This window comes from Lichenostomus cassidix, chromosome 4 (genome assembly GCF_008360975.1).
Source record: "Lichenostomus cassidix isolate B80296 chromosome 4, HeHo_3.0, whole genome shotgun sequence".
Taxonomy (NCBI): Eukaryota; Metazoa; Chordata; class Aves; order Passeriformes; family Meliphagidae; genus Lichenostomus; species Lichenostomus cassidix.
Genome location: NC_139484.1, coordinates 20,179,460 through 20,204,539, shown reverse-complemented (window position 1 = coordinate 20,204,539; position 25,080 = coordinate 20,179,460). Strand labels below are relative to the sequence as shown.

Genomic DNA, 25,080 nt, shown 5'->3' with positions numbered 1-25,080 from the left:
ATGTTTTGTCCCAGAGAGCTTAAAAATTGAATGAAACAAAAGTCTTACCTGTTTTCACATTGTTATCGCAGATGCAGAGGGCAGAGGGCCAAAGAATCAGAGCAAATCAATCAAACCCCAGTCAGCACTACCTCCTCGACTTCAGCATACTGTGGGAACCAGGCAGCACCAGTTCTTGTGTTCTGGGCCCCAACCTCATCAGACCTCAACTGAGCAAAAAGCTCCAGGCAGGAATCCTTCCCAGTCTGTAAGGTAAAACTGCAAACACCATATTCCTTGGCTGGAACTCCGAGCAAGCTTCTGGAAGCCAAGGTGGCTGCTTTTTAGATGTTTCCAGCATGCTCTTTTGAAACAGGTTACCATTGAATTCTTAAGGAGTGTCCCAAGTCCTTAAGAATACACACAAGTACAGGGACAATATTTTTTTCCTTACATCGCAGCAACTACCTACAAAGCCTCATTTTTTCTTGGAAAATGGATGTTGGTGTGTGTTTTTGTTATAGTTGTTGTTTTTCTTTTTGGTTGGGGCTGAAATAATGTTGCTAATGCTTCTTGGGTGTGGCTAAGATGGTCCTTCAACTTCTGCTGAAGGTGTCAGAGGGGGCTGCTTCATGTTCTGACTTACCACTTGAAAGGAGTGTGAGAACAGCGTTTTGCCTGAATTTGTTGGCAGTGATTTTTTGATTCCTCAGGCTGCTACAGCAGAGTTTCTATTTCCACCACTGCATCTTTCTTCCTCCTAACCCATGAGTTTGTATTGTGTTTGATACTGAATTTCTTGGTCCAAGTGATCTCGTTTCCTTTTTCCCTACACAGAAAAGTGGAGCGTGAGAGAAGTGAGGAGCTGAGCCATGGCAGCAGGGATTGTAACTACTTTGGGCTGTCTCCAGAGGAGCGCAGGGAGAAGCAGGCCATAGAGGAGTCTCGTTCCCTGTATGAGATCCAGCAGCGGGATGAACAAGCTTTTCCTGCTCTTTGCAATGTACGCTTTATTCATTGTAATTAATAGTGCATTTTCCATACTTGTCTGTGAACCTTTCATTAGCAATTGGCTTGCTGTCCTTGAATCACACTGCAATTCAAACATTAAGGATATTTATTTTACACTCTGTTTAGAAATACAGGTATCTGCAATGCTTTATATGTTAAAGATAAGAAAATACACATAGCAGTTTATCCTGGGAATAATTGAAACATCCACCATACACAGTTCTTCAGGCATGTAAATATGGGAGACACATGAGTATCTGTAGCTGTAGGATTTTGGAGAGATCATTCTATTGATGCAATTTTAATGAAAGTGAGTGGGAGTCTCAGTATATCCAGGGAAGTGAGCAGATCCTGTGGGTAAAGAGCTACTACTCTCCACATGGGTTTGTTCTAGAGATGTGTGGAGCTTTTTGGGTTTAAATCCTAGGGACAAACAGAAACAAGAGCAAGGCTGAAAAGAATGAGTAGGTGAAAGACTGAAGTCTAAGGGTCTGTCCTAAGGTTGCTCTCTCCATCTGAGCAGTAAGTTTGCTGTATTTGTTCACCTGCAGGAGGAGGATGTGATTTATTGTCTGAGTGAAACAGATTTTGTCATGTGACATGAATGCTCTTAAAGGACACTTGACAAAATGTAGCAATGAATGAGAAAGAGTGCATGAGTCTGCAGAATACTGAGCCAGACTCCCCCCTGCCACCTTTCTGCCTATCACAGACATAAATATTATGTGTCATGAAGACATAATGGTGTAATAGCAGATGATGGCAAAGTGTCATTGGACTAACTACATAAACTGATATTTCTGCTTTTTTCAACTTCTTTAGAATCAGTCAGTCTGTCAGGCTGCTACACAGACTGTGGATAATGTAAACCAGAAAAAGTTCTCAAATAATGAAAGAAGAAACAGCAAGTGGACAGCAGAGCTGGAAGAGCAGAAGGAGAAAGGTAAAACTAAATGGATTTAGATCATGGGTTTTTTTTTTGTTTGCTTGGTTTTCTTACCAGCCTCAGAATTTATTCAAGATGGGGTATCTGTTTAGGCAATGAGGGGAAAGTTATCCTAAGCAGCAGTACCAAACTTAACTGGACTTGAAGTAGCAAGGGTGCAGTTTGTGAAGAAAGTACATTTTCCTGCTTTATGAATGTGGGTGAGAGAGCAGACACCTGGGTGGGGTGTTTGTAGTAAATGGGAAGAGGAATGAGAGAAACTAAAAGACTTATCAGAGCTACCATAAATTAGATCCTTTTGAAATTCTAGAGTGTGTGGCAGAAAGTGCCAGAGGGAGGAACATTAAGAGTCGTTGATGAGAAAAACAGGTAAAAAGTATTCAATGTGGCATGGTCAAGAACTGGCATACAATGGTGCAGAAAAGGGAAGAAGATGGTCTACAGAATAGTTGGAAAAACAAACCTGTTTACAGTAGAAAGATCTGTCACATGGTCAAAATTTTGTTTTCTCCCTCCTCCCAGTCAGTTATAACACTCTTTAGATTCTCTTCATGGACTTAAAGCTTTTCCTCTTCTGTGAGGAAGTGGAACATGGCAATAATAGATGAAAGCTGTAGCTGTCAGGAGGTAGTTACTAAACCTTTACTAATTGCAGCTGCTAGTGGTTGGTGGGATTTTTTAAATTAGTATTTTAATTTTTTTTTTGTCCTGTCAGCTTTGCCATAACTAAAAACCAAATTTGATCTTGGCTTCTTCCACTTTTTTTTTTCCTGACTAAATAAAATTCAGGCTCTTTAGTCTCCTTATAGAAGCTGCTCCTTCCCTCATTTAAAAAAAAATTTTTTTTTGTTCCCTTATTTCTGGCAACAGCAGAGGCATTGCTGTTATCTGTTTATGGTATGTGTGCTTCTTAGTCTCACTTACAAGATAGAATCCATTCTTGAGTGGTCTCACAAGGGCACATCTTACCTGGTTTTCCTTCTCCAAACATCTGAAAACTTGTGTTGTTTGCAATCCTGTTTCATCAGCGATGCCAAAAGGAATGTGACGTAGAGAAAGCTCTTTATTCCAGTGTCATGGTGGATTTGGCTGAAGAGCATGGCATGTCCAGCTTTCTCTGCTGTTTGTGACGCTCTGATTTGCATTGCCCCTTGTGAAACAAGGTTAACAATCCTATGGGAATCAAGTGTACTTCCTTCTGAGTGTTTAGGGATTCCTATTGCTGCTCGGGAAATTGGCAGTAATTCTCAAAATCAATACTGTTTTCATTTACACTGTTGTCTAGCGGTGACAGAGTATATAATAAGTTTTTAAAAAGTTGGTATCTACTATTGATAAACTTCTGGGCATGGGTTTGATTGACAAGCAGTGATAGCCAGGTCTGAACATAAGCCAGAAAGGAAAGAACTTGTACAGATCTTATTATGTCATGACTGGTTTTTAACACTGTCTGCCCCACTGAAGTATTTACTGGTGCTTGAGAAATGAAACTTTGTGCAGCAGTCTGAAAACTTTTAAAAATCTTTTAATCCACTGAAACATTCTAAACTGTTTTCTTACTCAGTCAAAAGTACACAACGCTTTGAGCTTCTGTTATCTTAACAATTGAATATGAAAATGCAGATCAGAACACTTTCACTTTAGGCAAAGTACAAACTTCTGTTTCATTAGGAGCAATTTAGGAATGTGTTTAAAGGGACAGTTACAGTTCAATCCTGCTTCCCTCAAGCATCACTGAAAAGGTTACCAAGCATCAGTAAAGAATTCCTGTAGAGCTTGTAGAACCCAGGTTGAAGTAGCTGCTCTGTTACTGCCTTAAAAACTGTTTGGTTTTGGATGCTTTGATCTTTGGTAAAAATAGAAATTTAAGTTTTCTGAAGTAATAAATACTGAGGTATAGGTTTGGTTTTGAAAGTTTAATTTTGGAAAGACAAACTAACTGGCTTAAGTTGTGATAGCCATAAGTGGTGTAATGGTTCATTTACTAGGTTATGTCTTGGTGTTGCAGAGTCAAATTCCAGGCAGATCCACTTAAGTCAGAAGCTTGAGCCAAATTCATCTGAGGTAATCTTAAAGAAAAGACCAAATTTTTTTTTAATGTTATTGCTTCTCTGATACATGATTAGCAGAGCAATAGCTGCCTTTAGAGCTGTGATTGCTGCTGCTGCTTTACAGCTTTTAGTGAAATACTCCTAAGGTTGGAGGCTTGTATTTCTGTCAGCTTTCCTCAGCCCTGTAACCCATACTTAAAGTCATTCTCTGCAATCGGAGTCCTCAAACCTGGGCTATCGAGAGCACTTACGAATCTGGATTTGTAATTGCTTAGTACAGTCTGTACTTCCAGTATAATGGGACCACAGAAGATTTGATGTTTGCTAATAGCTACTGTGCTAACAGACCATGAGCTCTGAAGTTCAGTGAAGATTTGTGGCCTCTTGTTGGCTTTTAACCTTTGCTGTCCTTTCAATGAGCAAAATGTTACACTTGTCTAATAGTGATGGGTGCTTAGCCCACTTTGTATGGAGTGTGGTTTACTGTTTTTGATTAACTCTTTGTAAAGTTGATTTTGCTATTAGACTAGCTGTGTCTGTTTTTTTTAACTTTGCTTTAGAAGAATAGTCAAGATGAGAGTTATCCAAAAGCTTCATCTCCTTTGGAACAAGTAAAAACAGATTCTCCGATTCTTGCTGAGCAAGTAAGAAATGTTTGTTTGATTTCAAAGTTTTCCAGTCAGGAGACTTCAGACAAAGGGGAGCTTCATCACAGCCACGTATGTATTACAATACTGGCTTTTAATTACACAGTCATTTCTATGGTGATAATGCTAAAATTTCATTACAGTTAGGAATCTGTTATGTCCAACATAAAAAATGCAAAAGGACAGCCCTTGATACAAAAGTAGAAGTATATCTTATTGTTTTCTGAGAGAGGGGTTATTTCATATCTTTCTACCAAGGTAACTGTGCTCTTCCCTTTAAATCCTTTACCTTTGCCTTTTCAGGTTTCTCCAAGGTTATTGGTAATTGCTTATGAGGGTGGCTTTTCTTTTGGGTGGGAGATACTTAAATGTGATGCTTGTGGAGGTGAGGTGGTTCCAGCACTGATGGCTCTGTGGTACAGGCATGTGCTGGATAAAGCTCAGAGCAGTGCTGTTCACACAGTGATGTAGCTCAGGTCTCTTTGGATATGTTCCTAGTTAATACTTCCCCGTGGTGATGGTGGTAGTCTGGATAAGACTGAGTCATCAAGGCCGCCAACCATGGTGTGATTCAGATTTGTTTGTTTTTACAGAACCTGACTGAGTGCTTGCCGAGCGTAACTCCGACACCCTCTCCAGTCTTCTCTGAGGTGCATTTACCTCCAGCAGTGCCTTCTGTACCAGCCATCGTGCCAGCTTGGCCAAGTGAGCCAGCAACCTATGGACCAGCAGGTTTGCAGAAATATTAACATCAATCAGAAACTAATAACCCTGGAAAATACTTTCACTCTTACTAAGTTGAAGATGCCTCCAGGAGACAGTCTCGTATAATTTCACATTCCAAAGGCAGGCATTCATATGAATGTAGCTTCTCACTGCTGAAATTTGGTTAGAGTTCTAACAGGTCATTGATTGCCTGTATGTACAGTTTGCTTTACTCCCAACCTGAAGGTATAAGAGGGTTGTGTAGTCAATAATTTGTCATTTTTCCTCTTGAGTGGGATAGCATCGAGTTTTGAGGATCTGCTTAAGGTAGAACACATTGTCAGCATGTTGAAACCTGATATGTATTTGTGCTCTGCGTCCCATGTAATAATAAGCTCCTTGGTTGACTAAAGACTCAGCTTGGGGCTTGCATGTCTGAAACTAATGAGATCCATTTGGACCTGAGCTGCAAAGCCAGTGTAGTGGGTTTTTGTGTGCTGTGCTTATCTTCTGGTCTGTGCAGTTAGCTTAGAATCAATATTGCTCATTAGATCAGGTGCTGCATTTTCTCTCATGCTGCTGTTTCTGTACAGGAACAAGCTTTCAGATCAGCATCCTTTGGTCACATGAGACAGTCACAGCCCTGTCACACTTGACTGTGTCTATGACAGAAGATGTAGCCCAGTTACCTGAGCTCAGATTCAGAGTTGACTATAAATGACTAGTCAGAATTAGAACTTCAGACATTCACATGAAAGTTTCAGTTCCCTCATTTTTTCTGCTTCCTATTTCCTTGAGGCATTCATAATTTTAAAAACAAGTATGGGATCAGTTCAGCTATTTCTAAAAAGCTTAGCTTACCTGTTTCATTCTTTCTGAAAATTATTCTCTGCATCTTGAATGAGAAGACATTTTCTGATGTCTTTTGGTTTGTGACTATATAGCTATGTATACATATTTATATAGATATGTATTGATACCTATACCTGTTATATTTTTATATATATATATGTATGTATGTTGGGTTTTCTTTCCATCTAGGTATTCCAGCCCAAATACCTGCTTCTTCATTGATGCCAGGACCAGCAACGGGACCTGACTCTATTGTATCACAGGCTCAGGTAACATCTGCTTCAGTTGCTGGACTTCCTGTGTGGCTACAAGCAGTTAACCAGCCTTTAATGCCTTTGCCTCAGACTCTGAATCCCTACCAGGATCCGCTATACCCCGGATTCCCTTTTAATGAAAAGGGAGAAAGAGCCGTTGCACCTCCTTACTCCCTGTGCAGTACTGGGGAAGACTTACCTAAAGGTGAGAAGCTCTGGGTTTTACACCATTTTCCCTAATAGGTCTTCTTTTCTTAAAATGTAGATAAACGCAGCTGGTTTTGGTCCTGTTGTCATTCTTTGACAAAAGATCCAATAGTTGTCATTCTGTGATTTAATATGTGGGAGGGAATATTAGTTAGGGAATGAAGAGTTGTAACTCTTTAGTTTGCATTGGCAACATTGTGACTATTTCAAGTGGTCACACGTGGAAATGAGACAGGATCATTTCTGGTTCTTAGCTTGCCTCACCATAATTTGAGCTTTTGTGCATGTAAAGAATTATCTTTGGAGAACTGCTTCCTGTCAGAGTAACAGCTTTGCTCCTGTCATTTGAAAGCTGTTCAGCATTTTCCTACTTGTCCGGAAAATCCAGGTTTTGGCATACTATAAAACCAAGGTATGCCCTGACAAGAATATCTCATGTCAGACTGCAGAGTGGTGTGTGTTTAGTGAACTGTTTCATTAAAAACCAGGAGTTCACAGACTGTTAAAACTGAAATTTAGATTGCTGTTGTGTTCTAGATATCTTACTGTGGCAAAAAAATCCCAACAAATCAATTGAAGACATGCAAGCCATAACTTAACACCAGTGTTCTCTACTGAAATGGAACTTTATAGAGTTTTTGTATTAGATGAAGTATTTTAGGTATTCATAAATATTTTTGTGGTTTTTTTCTAGATAAGAATATTCTTAGATTTTTCTTCAATCTTGGTGTGAAGGTAACTCTTTGAACTTATGTTTTCACGTTTGTTATAAAAATCTCTTCTAAATAATTGTTGGTGCTTGGAAAGCAGAACCTTTGTTGCGGCAGCTGTACATTTCAAGCCCATCTTTCTGTTTGAATACTTTCTTATTTTGTATTCTGTTAACTGGGATTCCAGCAGTTGTCCACACTGCAGTTCAAGTCAGCAGAAATCAAATTCATGTCAACAGCATAGTGAGAACTACTGGCGTCCAACTGTGGCTGTACAGTCAGCAAATTGTGCTTTACAAAGTCCCAGATAAATTGTGAATGTGAAGGTGCTTCTTTTGGATGCTGTGCATAGGGAATGAGAAAATGCCCTTAGACCTCAACCCTGGCTGTGTACTGGCAAAGCCACTACAGTACAGATCCCAAAGTCTTTCCCTGGGGACATTCCCTTAAGTAACCTGCATGACTGTCATTTCTGCTCAGGTTAATGACAAGTGTTTTCCCTTTTAAGTAATTATAGTAACGTGCATGTGTAAATGTGGTGCAAATTTGTTCTCTTTGGGGAAGAGGCTCATCCAAAACCCAACGTTTTCCATTGCTTGGCATGGACTAGTTGTTTGCTTTCTTTCTCCCTTCTGTACATAAAAACATTCCTTTTTTACCTTCTTCTTCTGTCAGGCAAACAATTTTGGGCAAGGTGCTGAGAGCTCTTGGGCTTATTTCATGTGACTTTGGCCATAGCAACGATATTCTTTGGTAGCTGGGCATGGAAAGAGGAAATAATCAGCACAGTTTCCATTGTAAATTTGATACCTCTGCCTAATACAAGTCTCGTTGCTTAATAGAAAATCTGTAAGTCATTAATTAGCAAGTGTCACCACAATGTATTTAAACAGGGTGAGTTTTGTAAGATGACATGTTTGGGACTCTCTTTACTGGTACTTTGGTTTATTTAAGGTGTAGTCTGACGTTCTGGTGCTTCAGCACCATCTGCTGGTCCCAGACCACATTCTAGTGGCTGTGCTCATCTGCTGGTGTCACAGGGTACAGCAGGCCTGGGAACTACCTTGTCTGTGTGCAACTCTGCTCCAGACCCTGCCCTGCTGGTAACCATATCCTTCCAGCTGCAGAGAGGGAAGGGGCTCCTGGAGAAGAGGTCTGGCTAGGCTTTTCAGGATGGTTTGCTCCAGGGACTGTTTCTACAGATTCCAGTTCATTAACATGGAGGTAGAGAAAAGGGAAGGCATCACCACCTAAGGTGGACAACTTCAGTATTGTGGACTTTGCAAAGTGAGCTCTAGTAGAACAAAATGCCAATTAGTAAGTGTGCTTCTGGAAAATGAGTTTGAAATGTTTCTCTTCAAACATATAGTAGAGCTTGACTCATAAAGTCAAGCACTGTGTATTTAACTATATAGAAATTGTTACTAAGTTTTCTTACTGGTAACAACTGTAGCCCATTTCAACTGCATTTGGAAGCAAAACAAAAAATAAGAACACCATCCTAGAGTTGTAGGATTTAGAATTGAGGGCAGTCACTATAAAGAAAATTAACTTATAACGCCTATAATTAACTGTTTCAAAATGGTAAATGACTGGTGTACTTTTATGTCTCTCTGAACATTCAAAAGACAAAGTAACTGATTTTTAAACCTTTTTTCCCGCTGTCTTGCAGGCATACAGTTGTCCCATGTGGGCACCCCATTCTTACCTGTACCCCCTCCACCAGGCCTATTTAGCTGCTTGTAGAATGTACCCAAACGTGTCCCTTCCCGTGTATCCGCACAACCCCTGGTTCCAGGAGGCTGCTCCATCTCAGAACGAAAACGAGACTGCACGACCAAACAGGCACTTTGCTGTTCAGACCGAGGCCAGATCCAACGGTCAGATTCCACAGGCTGACAGATCTCCAGCACTGCCTCTGATCATACCTTCAGCTCAGGTGTCAGAAAGTCAAGGACAGGTCTGCGTCGAACTGGAGAATCCAGCACAAGCTCTTCATGCGAACTACGAGGAGTCTCTGAGAGGGAAAAATATATTCCCACAGCCACCCTTTGGACACAATCACTTTCTAGGAGCTGTTCCAATAGCACCTCCTTTCTTTCCTCACTTTTGGTATGGGTACCCAGTTCAGGGTTTCATTGAGAATTCAGTAGCGAGACCAAATGTTGTCTTGTCACCTGAGGACAAAGAGGCAGCAGCTGGCACGTCTGCCAACATGTACGTGAGCAAAGAATGCAGCCCTCCAGTTCCTGGAGTGAACTGCACAGAGCAGCTCCAGAAGACCAACAGCAGCAGTGGCTCCAACACCATCCCATTCCCAGTGGCTGCTGCAGGGACCCCAAAAGACACTTCAACAAGGGCACCTCAGCTGGAGCAAACCTGTGCTTCAGTGGCTCCCAAGCAGAAAACATCCGGGCAGCAACATCGCCCTCCACAGACACAGGGCACGGAGAGGCCGACGGCAGGGCCCAGCACACAGCCACTGCTGGCAGAACCTCCTAAAAACGAACTGAAACCCAGCATGCCCAGCCGTAAGGAGAAGCCTGCTAAAGGGAGAGATTCCAAGGGTGCTGGGAATGTACAGACAGAAAGCAGGGCCCAGAGAACAAGGGAGGAGAGCTCTGAAGATGACAGTGAGGTTTCCGACATGCTGAGGAGTGGCAGATCCAAGCAGTTCTATAACCAGACTTACGGAGGAGGCAGAAGGCCTAGACCTGACAGGGGTTATTCCAGCAGGGGAGGATACCAGTTCCAAAGAAATGAGGAGGCCTGGAAAGGACCACCTGGCAGAAGCAGAGATGATGGCTACCAGTATCAGAGAAACTTCAGGGGGCAGCCATACAGGAATGACAGGAGAAGGGCAACACTGGGAGATAATCAGAGAGGGCAGCAAGCATAGAGTGAGTGGATAATTGGAAAATTTAAAATGCAAAAAGTAATTTGAAGTAGCAGTTTAAACTAATCTTTTCTTTTTAGTGAAGTTCAATGATATGTTTAATTTTTGGCAAGTAAAGACTAGGAGGATGTCAAGTCCTACCCATAGGGTTTTTGGGAGGATTCTAGAGTTTGTTTGGCTTAGCAGTTTTTCCTCAATGTCAAATTAGAAAAAAAAAATAGGTTTTTAGTGTTTGATAATTTTTTCCCCACAAAGGTTTGCGTTTGTGATAGAAGATGGGTATGTGCGTTTACTAGAGTGACAAATGACAACATTTGATGTGATCTAGATTCTAAAATTGACAGTAACATTGCACCAAATATAAATGTATATTTTATCATACAATGCCTTAGTTCTGAACTGAGCTAAAGGAATTCTCAGCCTACTGCACTGTTGTCTCTGATATGCTTCCAACCCAAAGGCCTTTCATCTCAAAAAGAAAAATATCTGTCAAACTTGAATGTTTCTCTTGTGTGTTACACGTATGGCAGCCAGCTAACCCTGTGTCTTAGGTATGTTGTATATAGTTCTTTTCATAATCATAGGGTATATTTTTGAATTTTAAAAAGCATTTATTTGTTGAAATCAAAATCAAGACAAGCAGTCAAGAATACCTGTGTATGAACTGATAAGAATGGCTGTTTCCACCACGAATTCTTCTTAATGCTGGTGTGACTAGAATGGTGCCTATGCCAACTGAATAATTACAAAGACAATAAAAATGTAGATGCTATGCATTTCCAAAATAATTCTGCATCTGTTATAATAGCAGAAGTTTTTGTAATGCCACTTTAACACTAATGCACTGACAAATCCTAGACATTTTGTGAGGAGATGCATAAAGTACGTGTTACGTTTTTTTAAGTTTGTACGATTGAGCTACTGTTCAGTATTCTTTTGTTGTTGCACTGTTGATGTTTTGCATGTACAACTCCTTGCTGGAACTACTTTTAAAAGCAAGAATGGAGAGTCTCAGTGTGCTCTGCTCTTCCCTACAATTCAGAAGAAAGTGGCTTCTGCCTTATATTTTTACACTGTGTCAGAGTTCTGATGCTGTTTCTTCTGAGCCCGGTTACGATCTCCGCAGTGTTCCTGTTGCCTTTGCAGTCTGGATGTTCAGCTGTCCAGACTTTGGAGAGTGCAGTGTGCACAGTAGTCACTCAGCTCTGTTGCTCTGTAAAGTTGAACTGTTGTGTATATTTTTATATCTCTGTATACAGTAGTGTAGGTGATGGTACCCATTCATTGTGTCTGAGATTGTACACCCTTGGTGCAGAAACCAGAGTGATAGTTAGATGATAAAGAGTTTGTTTTCAGATGCATGCTATGTATAAAACCCTAATTAAAATAAATGTTTTGTCTTTTCACTTGTTTTCTAAATTATAATTATGTGTTTAAACCTGTTGCAATGGCATTAAATGAAGTGTTGTTCTTACAGGGCCAACTGTAGACAGCAGCAGAACGAACAGCATGTGGCACGCAGCAAATAGGGGGCATAAACTGAATTTGCAGTTTTTGTTCATAGGGGTAGGAGTAATGCTGAAGGCTTTTTGGTTTTTCTTAATTGATACTTTTTCATCCAGAAATGTATTCAGGATTTCAAAAGAGGCAATCTTCAGTTTTTCAGGTTAAGAACGAAGCAAGCACTGAGGGATTTAATTGCTGTTACCCTTGTGGTTTTCTGTTTATCTCAACTGCTTTCAAAAGCTTAAAAGAAGGGTGCTTGTCAAGCTTACTGGTGAATTTGAAACTTTTAACTCCAGTTGTACCCCAAATTTGTGCAGCAGTCACTGAAATAATCGTTCTGTCCCAGAGCAGGCAGTTCATCAGAAGTTCTGTTACAAGAATGAAGGCAGCAACACTTCCTACAGAAATTTGTTGGGAAATAATGGGGAAAGGAGGCATGGCAGCAACTGGGAGGGATGTGCTTTTAGAATTTGCTTTTAAAAACCAACTTCTTTCAGTTGGGCCTACACCCTGCCTTGCTAGGACACTTCACTCTAGGACAGTGAAGGACTGGAAGGTGTAGATGTATTTTCTCCATTGCTGAACAAGTAAGTCTCGTTTCTCTCTTTTGCTGAAAGAGTTGTAAATTGATTGGCCCAACCTCTGGCTTGGGGCAAGATGTTTTAGATTGCAGGATCCTCCTGTTAGTATATGTAATACTCAACATATAATGAGCCGTGAGACACAGCTTCAGGTATTTACTAAACTACATCTTTACCATACCCTTATTAGAACTAATTAAGAGAAGATGCACAACTCCAGTCCAAGGGGAGTTAAGCTGTGCAGAATACAAGTTTTAATCAGCCTTTGGAAGTTTTTGCCTGAACAGGGTGGTAGCATAAGGATGTATTTGATACCTGCACTTCTTCAGGGAGTCCCTCTACTGGTACAGGACCGGTGGATTGCTCTTACATGATGGAGGTAGTGTGTATATAATGCTCAATACTGTCAAGGTTATGAAATAACCACATTACTAACACAGAATAGCTTAAAGAAAAAAAGACAAACCACTCCTTTCTGTAGCTTCTGAGGCAAAAATGTAAACAAAGAACAAAGCCATGTTTTCACTTACATTGTTTTTCACATGCCAATGAAGGCAGAGAAGAGAATGTTGAATCAAAAGTATCTTTTCTTACTTTTAAAATACATAGCTGAAATTTGTTTTTATATGTCTGTTTAAGTAAGCAGGAACCTTTAAATTTTCTTGCTGGGTCCCTGAAGGACCTTAATGTATATGGACGTAAGATATTTTTTATTTACTTTTATTTTTGTCAATAATAAGGATCAAAGCTTTTACTTTGGGAAAAAGTAATTCCTGCATCTTAACCTTATAAAAACTTGGTGGAAGAGTTAAATTGGAAAGAGGGAAAGGATGTTAATATTTCTTTTAAGATAATCTCACTGATTATTTTTGTCGAGGTCTGAGAAGATGCACAGAGACAGATAATTAAAAAGATGCAGCCACCTTCTGTTACATTCTTTGTATTGCATCTTCTGTGTGTGTGCTGCAGTAGGAGAAAAGGGGTGTGTGACATCGTATACATGCTTCTGAATTAGTAATTCAGAAAAGTAAGAAATTCTGCAGTGTCACAGAAGAGTTGAAGTTACGTGGATATTTTATTTATGAAACCCTCATCCAGAGAGATTCAATCTTTTTAAAAGAGGAGTTGCTCCTGTAGCTTGACATTTGTAGTAAAATTCCCTCTTATACAGAGAACAGCTTCAAAGATTTATTTTAAAATGAAGTTCAGTCAGTACTTGGTACATGAGTAGGATATATTAAATTGAAAACCCTTATATTTTGAAAAATCAGGAGACCCATTTGCACAATTTCAAGGTGGTCTATTTTGAAATTCTTACACTGAAAATAGGGCTGTGTCACCAAAATATAGAAAGTGGCAGTTTTACTCAGACTAGGATGTTTACTGCTACTGTCTCAGATGTTAAATGCAGCAAGAGATTTTAAGCTCCAAAAGATAAATTGTTCTAAAACCTGATCTGAGCCATCTCATCACAACTGTTTAGATTCCAATATGCATGGCTAGATGCCAGTTAAAAATATGCTGGGATTCAATATTTAGTCATCCAGGAAGAAGTAGTTTCCACTCTTCTTTTGTTCAACATCCTTGGGAAGAGAAAAAAGGTCACCGTTATTTGAAGTAGTCTTTGGCAGACTTGAACATAACTGAAATAAAAGGCAGTTATCTAAACTCCTTTCTGCTTCCCTTATTACTCTTACTGGTTTCACATGCAGGTTTCCAGCACAGCGGAACTATCCTGTCAATCTTCATTTGTTCCTTATTTTAAAATCTGGCTTCATATTAAACAATCACAGCACCTTTACTGTAAAGATGCTCCTCTCTTACCTTGATGGAATTGAGTTTGTTTATTCTTGGTCTGTAATTGTTGGGGTCTCTTCTAAAAGTGATTTCAAGCTGAGATAAAAATTTATTCATTCCAGCCAAAAGAGTCTGTGGACTGTTAAGAGAGAAGAGTATTTCAGCTACATTTGCAGAAGTTTTATACAATTACAGGCAACTTTGAGCTCCATCCTGAGCTCACTCAGGGCTGGAAATGCATATGTGAATGCATTTGACATACCAGGATGGACTATATTTTTAGTCAAACCCTGCCTTAGATGCTGCTAAAAGATAAGAGGTAGTATCTCAGTGTGGCTTCTAGCTGTGACCTTTACGTTCTTTTTGTTTTCTACCTACATGTGTGTGCTGGCACACTTAATACATTCAAAGAAAAAAACCCCAACACTTCCACCATAAGCAAAATCTAACAAAGATCACAAGGTAACTTTCTCAGCATCAGTGTATGATTGTGATTTTTGAATTCCAATGACCAATGATGGTTCTTGGAAGGAATACCATCAAAGCCAGGGTAGCAGGGGTTGCAGACACATGGCAGACCAATGTGTTTATGTCACCTGGCTTGTGCTAAGTACTCACTGCTCTAAAAGCCTGATTTCTAGTACGACTGCTAATGAAAAAATCTCTGTAATCTACATGAAATTATTTACAGGAACAAAAGTAGACCTATCAAAAGGGACAGCTTTGAGAGCATAAAACATTGGACACTGTGTTGCTGTCAAGACTTGCACTTCACTACATCTGCATACAGGTATCATTAGTACACTGCTTTCTTTTAATACATCTGGAAGTTATTTTCATGATCATGGTTTACAATTGGTAGTTTTTTGATTCCTTACTACTGCTGCCACTTATTTGATCTCTTCTGATTGTAATTTAGCCATCGTACAGTTGCTTTAAGGCTGGTCTAAGCCAGGAGCTGGTCTAGTTCTTGAGGGTTTGGTTAGGTTCTCCAACCCTGCCCCAACTCTGGGTCTAGGCAGCCTGTGAGGATCAATCCCATTTTCTGTTCCATGATTCAAAACTAAAGTCAGAAACCTTAGAGCAGCCTTGGATGCAGCTAAAATTTCCATAGGCAGGGGTGACAATCTTGCTTGCAAGTCTCCTACCTGTTTGCCAATGTGTTCTTGGAAGGAATGCCATCAAAAACAATCACACGATCAGCAAGATATGTAGCCATGATAAAATCATGTTCTACCACAAAAGCTGTTTTTTTAGCATGGAGAATGAAACTGAAATGAGGGAAAAAAAGAAAATAAGAGAGATTAATGTGATCTCATTGTAATACCACTGCAAATTTCAGTTCCTTCCCCACCACGTGTACTCACCGTTTAATGACTCTGGCAGCCATCAGACGCTGTTCAGAGTCCAAATACGCTGAGGGCTCATCGATCAGATACACATCTGCAGGTTTACCCAGACAAAGAGCTAATGCCACACGCTGCAACTCACCACCAGACAGTGTTTGAACCTGGTGGTGTGGAGGGAAACAAGGCCATGTTTAGTTTAGGTACAGGTTGAGAGTTAAAGATGACAATTAGGATATTGATTCAGGCAATTAGTACCTCTTGGTCGATGATGTTTTCTATCTGAAGAGGTTTCATTACATCAGTTACAAACTGGGGGTGTGTGTAGGCATCTCTGATCTTCTCGTGCAGTAGCTGACGGACACTTCCCTAGCAAAAGGAAAATGTTGCTGTTCAGTTTTATGCACCATAAGAAAAGCAGCAGAAATAGAATTAAAAAAAACAAGTCTATCTAAAATAGATATAGATATAAAATAGGAATAATTAAAAAAAAAAAAAAATCTATCTGTGTATTTGGTAGCAAACGTGACACTTAATAAATAAGGCTGAAAGGTACCGTGGATTTAGGGCTGATTTTCTGTGGTTTGTAGCTGACATTTAGGACTGGGACCTCACCTACAAAAAGACAAAATTAATAACGTAAACAAGAGCCTTTCCAGCATCTTTAAAATAGGTTTCAGCTGAGCTATAACACATTACCTCCTTCATCAGGCGTAAGTCTTCCTGCAAGCATTCGGATAAATGTTGTTTTGCCAGTTCCTAAAAAAAAATCCCACATTACACATTAATTACTATTTAGTAATTTACACCTCTAACATTTAAGTTACTGATCAACAACAACAAAGAATACATTTTAAAGTTACACTGCTTTGAGAATTCCTATATTAACTTCCAGCACTTGCTACTACTTGCTTTTTCAAATGAAAGAAACATCTTAAAACTGCCACCTAAGTTTTTTTTAATGGGGTAACAGAAAAACACAGTGGCATTGCTAACACTCAGTAACTTCATGTTCTCCCTAGTCAGGGAGCAAACTCATGGTATGAAATCTTCATGAGGAAAACAGCTTAACCTGACTCCAACCCAGTAATCTTCAAGTCTAGCTCCCAAAGTGAAAAAGGGCTTTAGGAGCATATTCAGCGCTTGAGAAGCAGCTTCCAACATAAACTGCACTTACCATTTTCCCCTAACATCACCATAATTTCAGAATCGGTGAATTCTCCAGCTACTATGGATAGTTCAAATTCTCCCATCTTTTTTTTCATTCCTGGATATTTGTACATACACATCTTTTTAACCTCTTCTTCATTAGCTGTCTCAGCTACTTTAAATACCAGAGATGCATCTCGAAACCTTAGATTTTCTGTTGGAACATAGCCATCTAGGAAAATGTTTATGCCTATGATGGGAGGAAGAAAAGATCATTAAAAAAGGTCTGTAACAAAGTAAAACAAGATGAATTTCAATTCCTGGCTGTAAATTCCATTCAGGTAGTGAGAATGCTGGATTTTAAATGGTATGCTAAAATAAGCAACAAGACCTCCTCTTTTAAAGTGTGCACATTATGCAGATTGAATGAAGAAAAGCTTTAGCTAACTACTGAATTACTGTAGCAGCACTTCCTGAAAACCCACTATTAGCGATGTGTGGAGTATGAAGGAAGTACTGCTGCTGGGCCCATTCTCTCAAAACCAATTTTTGCTGAGTCTCAGTTCTACAAGCATGGTCAATTCACATGAACTGTCTGTAGACAGTTGTCTACATATGTCTGTACTGTGCAACCTCTCTCCTGCCCTTTCTCTACTACTTACAAGGTCTTTTGTGTAACTCCACTGTTTACAATACACCTGCAAGTATCAAAATTATGTCCATAGCAAGAGATCATTTCATAATTAAGGCTTTTGGGTGGAGTTGCAAATTTAGAATCATGTAACACAGAAATTCTGCAGAAAGTGAAACAGTAGTTTTTTCATTGCTGAACTGTAACAAGAAGAAGACATGTTTATATAACAGACAACTGGCATTTTGCTGTCTTTTTAGGTATGTTTAAAAAGAGAATTATGGCAAGAATTACCTTCTCTTACGCTGAAAGGCATGGTAACAACACCATAAGCACTTGGCACACCATACAGGCAGCAGATAAAGTCAGAGAGATAATCTAACACACTTAGATCATGCTCCACAACAATAATGTACCTGAAAAACAAAACCAGAGAGATGCTTTTTTACTACAATGCAAAACATTTTTCTTTCTTTTCTTCTTACTCTAGACTTGCATAAACAAGAGCTATCAACATGATTTTTAGTTAATATGGTTGCTTCACTTTATACTAAAAAAGAGAGAGTTCAAATCTCGCATTCTTTTAAACTGTCCAATAAACCTGTCAATGATAAATTGAAAGTCCATCTTCAGCTTAAACGGTCAGCTTCTTTATGTACAGTAAGTGGAAGGATATTGATTTGAGTGAAAAATACTTAGCACATTTTAAGAAAATAAAAATTTTTGTGAGAAAGGGTTGAAACAGTCATATTCAGGTGAAAGGTAACCACCAATATTTTCACATCCTTATTACAAAATTCTCAAATGGGACAAGACACTACAGGAAATAAGTTTCCAAAGTGCAAAATAATAGAATATGACTGACTTGGAATATTTGAAACATCTGTAAGTGTACCAAGAAGCGAGAACTTCTAAGAAGATGGACTGGATGTTTTTTCCCTCTGTAAACAGTCATGCATTATTACAGTCTAGCAAAACATTTGAAGCTTGTATTTACCTGTCAGGGTTTATTAGGGACCGAATAGTAATGGCAGCCTTCAAGCGCTGCTTGACATCCAGATAGCTGGAAGGTTCATCAAACATGAAGCTAATCCCAAAAGGAAGAGTGAAGTCTTAGTGAATGCAAGCTTTCTACTTATTAGACATAATAGTAACATTTCAACCATTAAGTACATGGAAATAAAAAATTATCATTATTTATACTGAGAAAGGGAGACAAAAAATGAGAACTGTGCACACTTGCCTTCATTTTCTATAGACTGTCATGTGAAAGTGAGTTAAGTATTACTTTGCCAAAAGCTCTGACAAAGTTATCAGAAGTTACAAGAAATCAACATTTAGAAGTCCTACACACTCATTCTGATTTACCTTAACATGAACTGAAAAGTGCAAAAACACTTTAGAAGACTGGAAGAAGGACATCTTCCAGAAAGAGAAAACTGGACAAGGAAACCCACTTGAAACTCACACCAACCAACCAAAAAGCAGCAGCTCAAGCAGAACGAAACCAACCAACCAAAAATGCATCACAGCAAAAAATTCCAAAACCCTGTAACTTTTCTGATCTTGCTTTCTTGGTCCCAAGGAGTCATGAAACAGCAGAGATTAGACAGGAATCTCCTGCCTGCCAGACAGGAGAGGAGGGACACAAGTTCCAAGAGGTGGGGAAGCAGCTGTACCGTTCTCATTCAGAGAGGCTAAGTGAGGTGTGCTCTCCAACAGGATACATTCAGGTGGGATTAGGGAAAAGTTATAGAGTTGAGACACTGAAATTTAACACTGGCTTCTGAAATCAGCTATTTCCACTCAGATAAATAAAAGTACACAAAATCCAGAAATTATACATGACATAAATAAGGATTTCAGCTGATGAGTTGGCAGAAGCTTTTTAAAAAAAAACCCTTTAAAACATTATTTAATAATTATTAAATATTTCTCAGTATCTCAAACAAAAGTATTATTGTTAAGAATAAGTGTAAATTCGAGGACCATATTCTGAGACAGAGTATTAGAAGCAATGTGTAACAGAAGTAAATTAAACATACATATCAGCCTTCTGAATGCAAACAACTGCACAAGCAAATCTCTGAAGTTCTCCTCCTGAAAGGTCCTCAACATTTCTTTCTTTCAGGTGTGTTAAGTCTGCAAATAAGTGGTTAATTTTAGGTATGATATAACCAACACAACAATCCATTTTTTTTACCTAGAGAAATATGTGTAAACATAGCAAATATTCTACACAGAGGAAAACAGAAGGAGAATAAGCATTGAGTTTATACAATATCAGTATCATACTGCTAATACTAAGTCCCTAAGTCACTATGGCTTCTCTGCAGCACTAGTTGCATGGTTGCTTCTTATCATGCAGAAGGATTACATTTCTATTTCTTCTCCCACCATATATTTGGCAAAGATTTCAGGCCCTAAAAAGAATCTATACCAGCTCTAAGAGTGTTTATTGTGAGACTTGGTTGAAGAGTTCCAATTTTCAGGAAAATCAAGTCCCTCAAACATTACAGCAGATAGGTGAAGCCAGTATTTTCTAAGCAGTTGAATGAACAGCCCATTTCATGAATAGGTTGCATCACTAATAAATTAAGTGGGACTCCAAGCCCATGCTCTTGGTGGCACAATGGCAGCCCCACCTTCATTACCCAGTTCTACCAAAGAGAATTCCCTCGTGAATTTAGCAACAACTAAATACAAAATACCTACAAAACATGACTTGGGCTGGATTATGCACATGTTCTTATTAACTGTATTAATCTCAGAAGTCAGTGTTACTCCCACAACAATTAGATCTATTCAAGCTTTGGGGAGAGAATGGTATATTAGGACAACATTTTCTACATGCAGTGGTTCTCCCAAGGGGGATGCTAAGATTTTGCCACACTTGAGAGCAAGCAGGAGCAGCAGATGTTAAATGGAATTTTTCCAGATTTAAAAATAAGCACTTTCTACTATGGAATAGAAACTGCACTCAGTTCTGTTAACTAGCACGTATCAATCAGTTTGCCTTTGCCACTAGAAAGTGTTATTTGTGTTATTTATATTACAGCATGCCCTAGGCTTTACACTAAAGCACCTTTTCAAGTTGGTATAATTTACATCTTCTATCACATTATGGTAACTTGATCTTTTCAGTAAATATGTGCTTCTCAAATCCTTTGAAAATTGACTGTATAAAATCACTTACCAAGCTGCTGACATACAACAGTTTGTGTCTTAGTTTCATCCTTCCTATCCAAAATTGATCCCACTGTTCCCTGTATGATAAATAATAAAAAAAGCCAAGTAACATTAAAAATTTCAGGCAATTCTGAATTATGTTGCTAAGTAAAACCTTTAAACACAAGAGAAATACTACAGAAGAAGCTCCCAGCTTTCTATTAACTCATGAAATGTCTCACCTTTGCAGCTTTAGGGATCTGGTCCACATATTGAGGTTTAATGATAGCTTTAAGGTCATCTTCCAGGATCTTGGTAAAATAATTTTGTAATTCAGATCCTCGGAAGTAAGTCAAAATTTCTTGCCAGTCAGGTGGATCCTGTGACAAAATTAAAAAATTTGTTCACTCATACCATTAAAAAAACATAGTAAGAAACCTTAAGTTTATAGTTCCAATCAATATAGCAAATAGAATATGCTTGTAGGATGACAAACCAAAAAAACCCTGAACCATTCCAAACCCAAAATTTAGCAATTTTTTTAAACAGGTATCACCAGCTTTAAAAAAAAAAAAAAAAATACACAATTAAGAAGCTACTGTGCTGTACTGTGAACTGAAACTACTTCATGGGGAAAATGAGAGCATGGATTAGTGTAACTACACTTATCAGCTATCTGATATAGCTAATACAAAGGAAAAGGACTGGAATGATAAGAGCACAAACTTGCACAGAAGATGGAACAAATTCTGTGATTTTCTCTGCTTCTAGCTAACATTTCTAAGGAAACAGAAGGAGAAGACAAAGGAAAAATGATAAATTGAAAAAAAGAAAAGGAGCTCTTCAGAGCAATCACCCAGAAAAAAGTCCCCCCTTGCACAGTGTACTACTCTGAGTGGTGCTGAGTTAATTACTTGGATGATAAACAGTATGGAATCAGACTAACACAGTCACATTTCCAAACCAAGCAAATACACAGAGGAAATGCTTCATCAGTTTTAGAGCAGAAGCAACATGGAAGATTCAATTCATACCACGTGTTTCTGTGGTCATAATGATATGGCTCCTTCACAGGAAAGTCTGATTTTGGAAGCATGGTAATTCAATTAAGTACACATTCAGAAAGTCAAAAGTTTTGCTATTTCTGCAATACTACCACCTGAAACAAGAAGTCCACAAAATAATATAAACCAAACTTGAAAGAAAATGTAAAATGCACGTGGGAAATTATTATTTCTTTGCAGTTTTAGGTGGCAGCCATGAAATGAGTAGTTTGTTAAAATATTACTCCTTCAGGTCATGAAACTGCTGCAGAAAGTTCTAACACACTTGTTCTTAAAAGTACTTCTTGAAGGATAAGTTTGCATCAGAATGCAACTGTCCCCATGCAATTTCAAGGTAAGAAAGTGATATCAGGAACACTGATAGGAGGAGTCCTAATATTTATTATTTATGCCTTTTCTCTAATAGCATTGACTCTTTAGAGTAGTGCTAGGTAAAGAAGTCCTGGTAAAACATTTTGCTCACTGGCTGCAGTTCAACTTGGAGTAAATACAGAAAAATGAATTATGAATTCCAATCAAGGCCAGCAGACTACAAGCTGTTGGATGTCTGGTTCTCAAAAAATACTATTTCTAAGTAAGTAGCAACATGAAGAAACTAAGGATTTTCAGAGCTCAGTATTAAAGTGTACAGAGGAAAATATCTTCAACTACTGCTTACATACTAACAACATACTTACTTACATACTTAACATATGAGAAACCCTCCTCAAAAGAATCAAAGATAAAAATGCCTAAGAGATCACAAGGATACATGGTAAGTGCTCATAGACACTAGAGCTTTCAGATAAAACCAAGGTTAACTTAGAAGAAACTCCAATACTTGGGCTACTTAAATCCCTGATGGGAACAGGTAAATTGTGCAGGGAGAAAAACTTGACATTTTTAAGGACTGGTATTAATAAAACCCCAAACCCTTAAGTGACTTCAGCACAGAAACCTACCTCTGATATGTATCTTTAGTGAGTTACAATTATCATTAGTATCTTTGTCTTTCTTGGGAGATATACACAATTTGCAAGAAAACTTTTGTTAACAACACTGCTCTTAATACTGTCCCTGTGTGGAATAGGTCACTGGCTGTCAACAACACCCTCACAAATACAAAAATTCAGTCCAAAACTACAACCACTAGAATGCCAGCTCTATTTCATTGCTGATACGTACATCATATTTTCCAAGATTTGGCTTCTGTTTTCCTGCTAAAATTTTCAAGGCAGTTGATTTTCCAATACCATTGGTTCCAACCAATCCCAGTACTTCACCTGGACGAGGGATAGGCAACCTGTACACAACATTGATAACTCTGTTATATTAATGCTATCAGATACTAACATTTGGTGCTCAAGTGAATTTTACAACCCATTTTCATACTTTCTGATTATTACAGCCTACTTGCAAATGTCTAACTCAAACTGTATCAAATTCCTTAAAAATAGAAGATAATAAGACATATTTAACAACAGTCAGTTTTTAAATAGGCGCTCTGTAAAACAATCACTAACATTTTATTTCATTGCAATACGTTTTAGTAAGAAACACATAATTAACATTCCAAAAGGAAGTTACTGAGGTAAGAACCAAGAACACCTTGATGGGCACTACATTTACACTATCAAAAATTTGATTTTTTTTGTCTCTTTTACATTGACATTTTAAAAATAAAATACCTGTGAAGTTTGAAGGCATTGGCACAGTATCTATGCGTTGTTTCTTTCTCCAGGTTGCTAGGTAAGTTTACAATTGACAAGGCTCCAAAAGGACATTTCTGGAATTTAAATAAATTACAGATTACTACTGCATACAACAATTTATTAACAAAAGACTATGTTTTGGACTGCACCCAGCTGTGCATTTACATTTTGAAATGGACTTCTACCAAATTTCCTTTACACGGTCAACCTGCCAAGTAAGTTCTACACCACATTTTTCACATTAATAGTCTGCAATTTAGACTGTCAGTCTACAATACAAATAAGGCACACTGCATATATTCTCCCCCTCTTCCACAAAAAACATCTTTCTGCTACTAGGTGTCTACAGACACAAACTAACAAAAATCCCAAACAATGCCAGGCGAAAACAAAGCCACAAACAAAACCCACACCCCACAACCCAACCAGTTCAGTCAAGTGACACAGTTCTTCACTTTCTATAAACAGTGACAGTTAACTGGGTCTGATTAGCCCAGGAAAGAAAACTGCTTTTTGAAGTTATACTATGCATTACTAAATATAATAGCAAAATAAGGAAAATGTAGCATCTTAAATAAAGTAGTTTAACTTTTACCTTGATGCAAATACCACAACCAATACAAAGTGTTTCTGAAATCCATGCTATTTTGCTCTGTGATGTGACTTCTATGCAAAGTTTTCCTGGTGAAAAAAAAAAAAAGATAAGATCAATACAGTTTCTGGTGAATCAGAATTCTTGCCAGTGCTACAAAGTTCCACAGAGGGACATGTAACTGATGAACGTTCACTGAAGCTTCAGATCATCTACAGGATTGAAAAGTATCATTATTACTAAGAATTGTTCATGCTTTCAGTGATCTTTCTAAAGGTGTTATGAAACAAAACCCTGACTGATACACAAAAACAATTACAAAAAACTAATGTCTTCTGGTGGAACTTGATTTAAAACTCTCCAATTGCTTCCATACTTTGTTAAATTGTGTGTCTTACCCATTCGAACCACAGGACAACTCTTCTTGCATTCCTGACGACATTTCTTTGGCTTACACTTGTCATGGTTGACTATAGCAATTCTGGTTAATTTGTCTGCCATAATGCACAATTTAGGGTTAAACACATACACCAATTATGCGAAGGAGTAGTGGGAGTCTTCCAGACCTAAAGAAAAAAAAAGAAAAAAAAAAACCCATAAGAGACCATGCTACCTACTGTCAGCACAGAGAACACACACATCCCAAGTTATCACTAGAGTAGTGCAGAAATGAAAAATGAAAATTTATTATATTTTTTCCTTATTTAAGCAATGTGGCAAACAGAGCAAAGTCAGAGATACAAATAACAAAGGTACTGATGTGTAGATAACTGCACAAATTTTTAACACCAACTTTCTACCCCATTACGATTTTTCCAGTGCAAAAATAATGTTGTGATTATATCTGAAAATGGATATAATGAAGAAAAGCACGTTGTAGTAAGAACGTAAGAATCTATACAGCTGCATATTTCACTTTCACAAGCTGCCTTGTGTAAAGCACCCTTATGTACACTATCAAATTATGACTACAACTATTGCCCCAAGAATTTTATTAGAATATACATTTACAAAGTGTATGCCAATATTCTGTATTAAAGTATTAAAACAGTGTAAAATGTAAACCAATTTTCAAAGTGAAAATTCATAGTTTCATATAAAAATTAAACGAGGCAATATGACATACACAATGATGTTTGATTCTTTAATCTTAACTTTCATTAGTTTTTAAATAATTAGTTACATTCTGCATTTCCTAATATGGTATCAATACCTATAATAGATTTCAATAAAAACAAGTAAAATTAACAACACAGAAAGGCTCTGCAAAGGGATTTGGCCACGCTGGATCCATGGG

General features: G+C 38.3%; 2 protein-coding genes across 6 annotated transcripts in view; one reads left to right on the top strand and one right to left on the bottom strand.

Moving 5' to 3' along the window:
• OTUD4 (OTU deubiquitinase 4) overlaps positions 1-11,664 on the top strand; it is a 29,116-nt gene extending 17,452 nt beyond the window's left edge. The window contains exons 14-23 of one of the 5 annotated variants that reach the window (XM_085058155.1): positions 72-252; positions 817-982; positions 1,813-1,933; positions 3,945-4,000; positions 4,548-4,706; positions 5,228-5,366; positions 6,381-6,460; positions 6,536-6,650; positions 7,347-7,387; positions 9,035-11,664. In XM_085058155.1, the coding sequence (XP_084914281.1) occupies positions 72-252; positions 817-982; positions 1,813-1,933; positions 3,945-4,000; positions 4,548-4,706; positions 5,228-5,366; positions 6,381-6,460; positions 6,536-6,650; positions 7,347-7,387; positions 9,035-10,261 (2,285 nt within the window). In that variant the 3' untranslated portion in view covers positions 10,262-11,664. Of the gene's footprint in view, positions 1-71; positions 253-816; positions 983-1,812; positions 1,934-3,944; positions 4,001-4,547; positions 4,707-5,227; positions 5,367-6,380; positions 6,651-7,346; positions 7,388-9,034 lie in introns of all 5 variants that reach the window. The other 4 variants (XM_085058157.1, XM_085058156.1, XM_085058154.1 and 1 more) reach the window with 4 other exon arrangements.
• Positions 11,665-13,401: 1,737 nt separating this feature from the next.
• ABCE1 (ATP binding cassette subfamily E member 1) lies at positions 13,402-24,349 on the bottom strand. The gene is made up of 17 exons (XM_085058160.1): positions 24,182-24,349; positions 23,787-23,872; positions 23,168-23,265; positions 22,665-22,782; positions 20,679-20,816; positions 20,465-20,534; positions 19,314-19,410; positions 18,266-18,355; positions 17,563-17,684; positions 16,666-16,887; positions 16,188-16,247; positions 16,045-16,103; positions 15,747-15,857; positions 15,510-15,652; positions 15,291-15,413; positions 14,170-14,281; positions 13,402-13,928 (listed from the first exon to the last, which is right to left on the bottom strand). Exons 1-17 carry the CDS (start codon positions 24,282-24,284, stop codon positions 13,881-13,883), a joined length of 1,800 nt encoding a protein of 599 aa, XP_084914286.1. The 5' UTR covers positions 24,285-24,349; the 3' UTR covers positions 13,402-13,880.
• Between the last annotated feature and the right edge of the window lie 731 nt (positions 24,350-25,080).

Coding starts and splice junctions, on each gene's coding strand:
- ABCE1 (XM_085058160.1), bottom strand. CDS start 24,284: ATGGCAGACAAATTAACCAGAATTGCTATAGTCAACCATGACAAGTGT. Junction 15,414..15,509: donor GCTGCCAGAGTCATTAAACG/GTGAGTACACGT, acceptor CCCTCATTTCAG/TTTCATTCTCCATGCTAAAA. Junction 13,929..14,169: donor ACAAACTCAATTCCATCAAG/GTAAGAGAGGAG, acceptor TCTCTTCCCAAG/GATGTTGAACAAAAGAAGAG.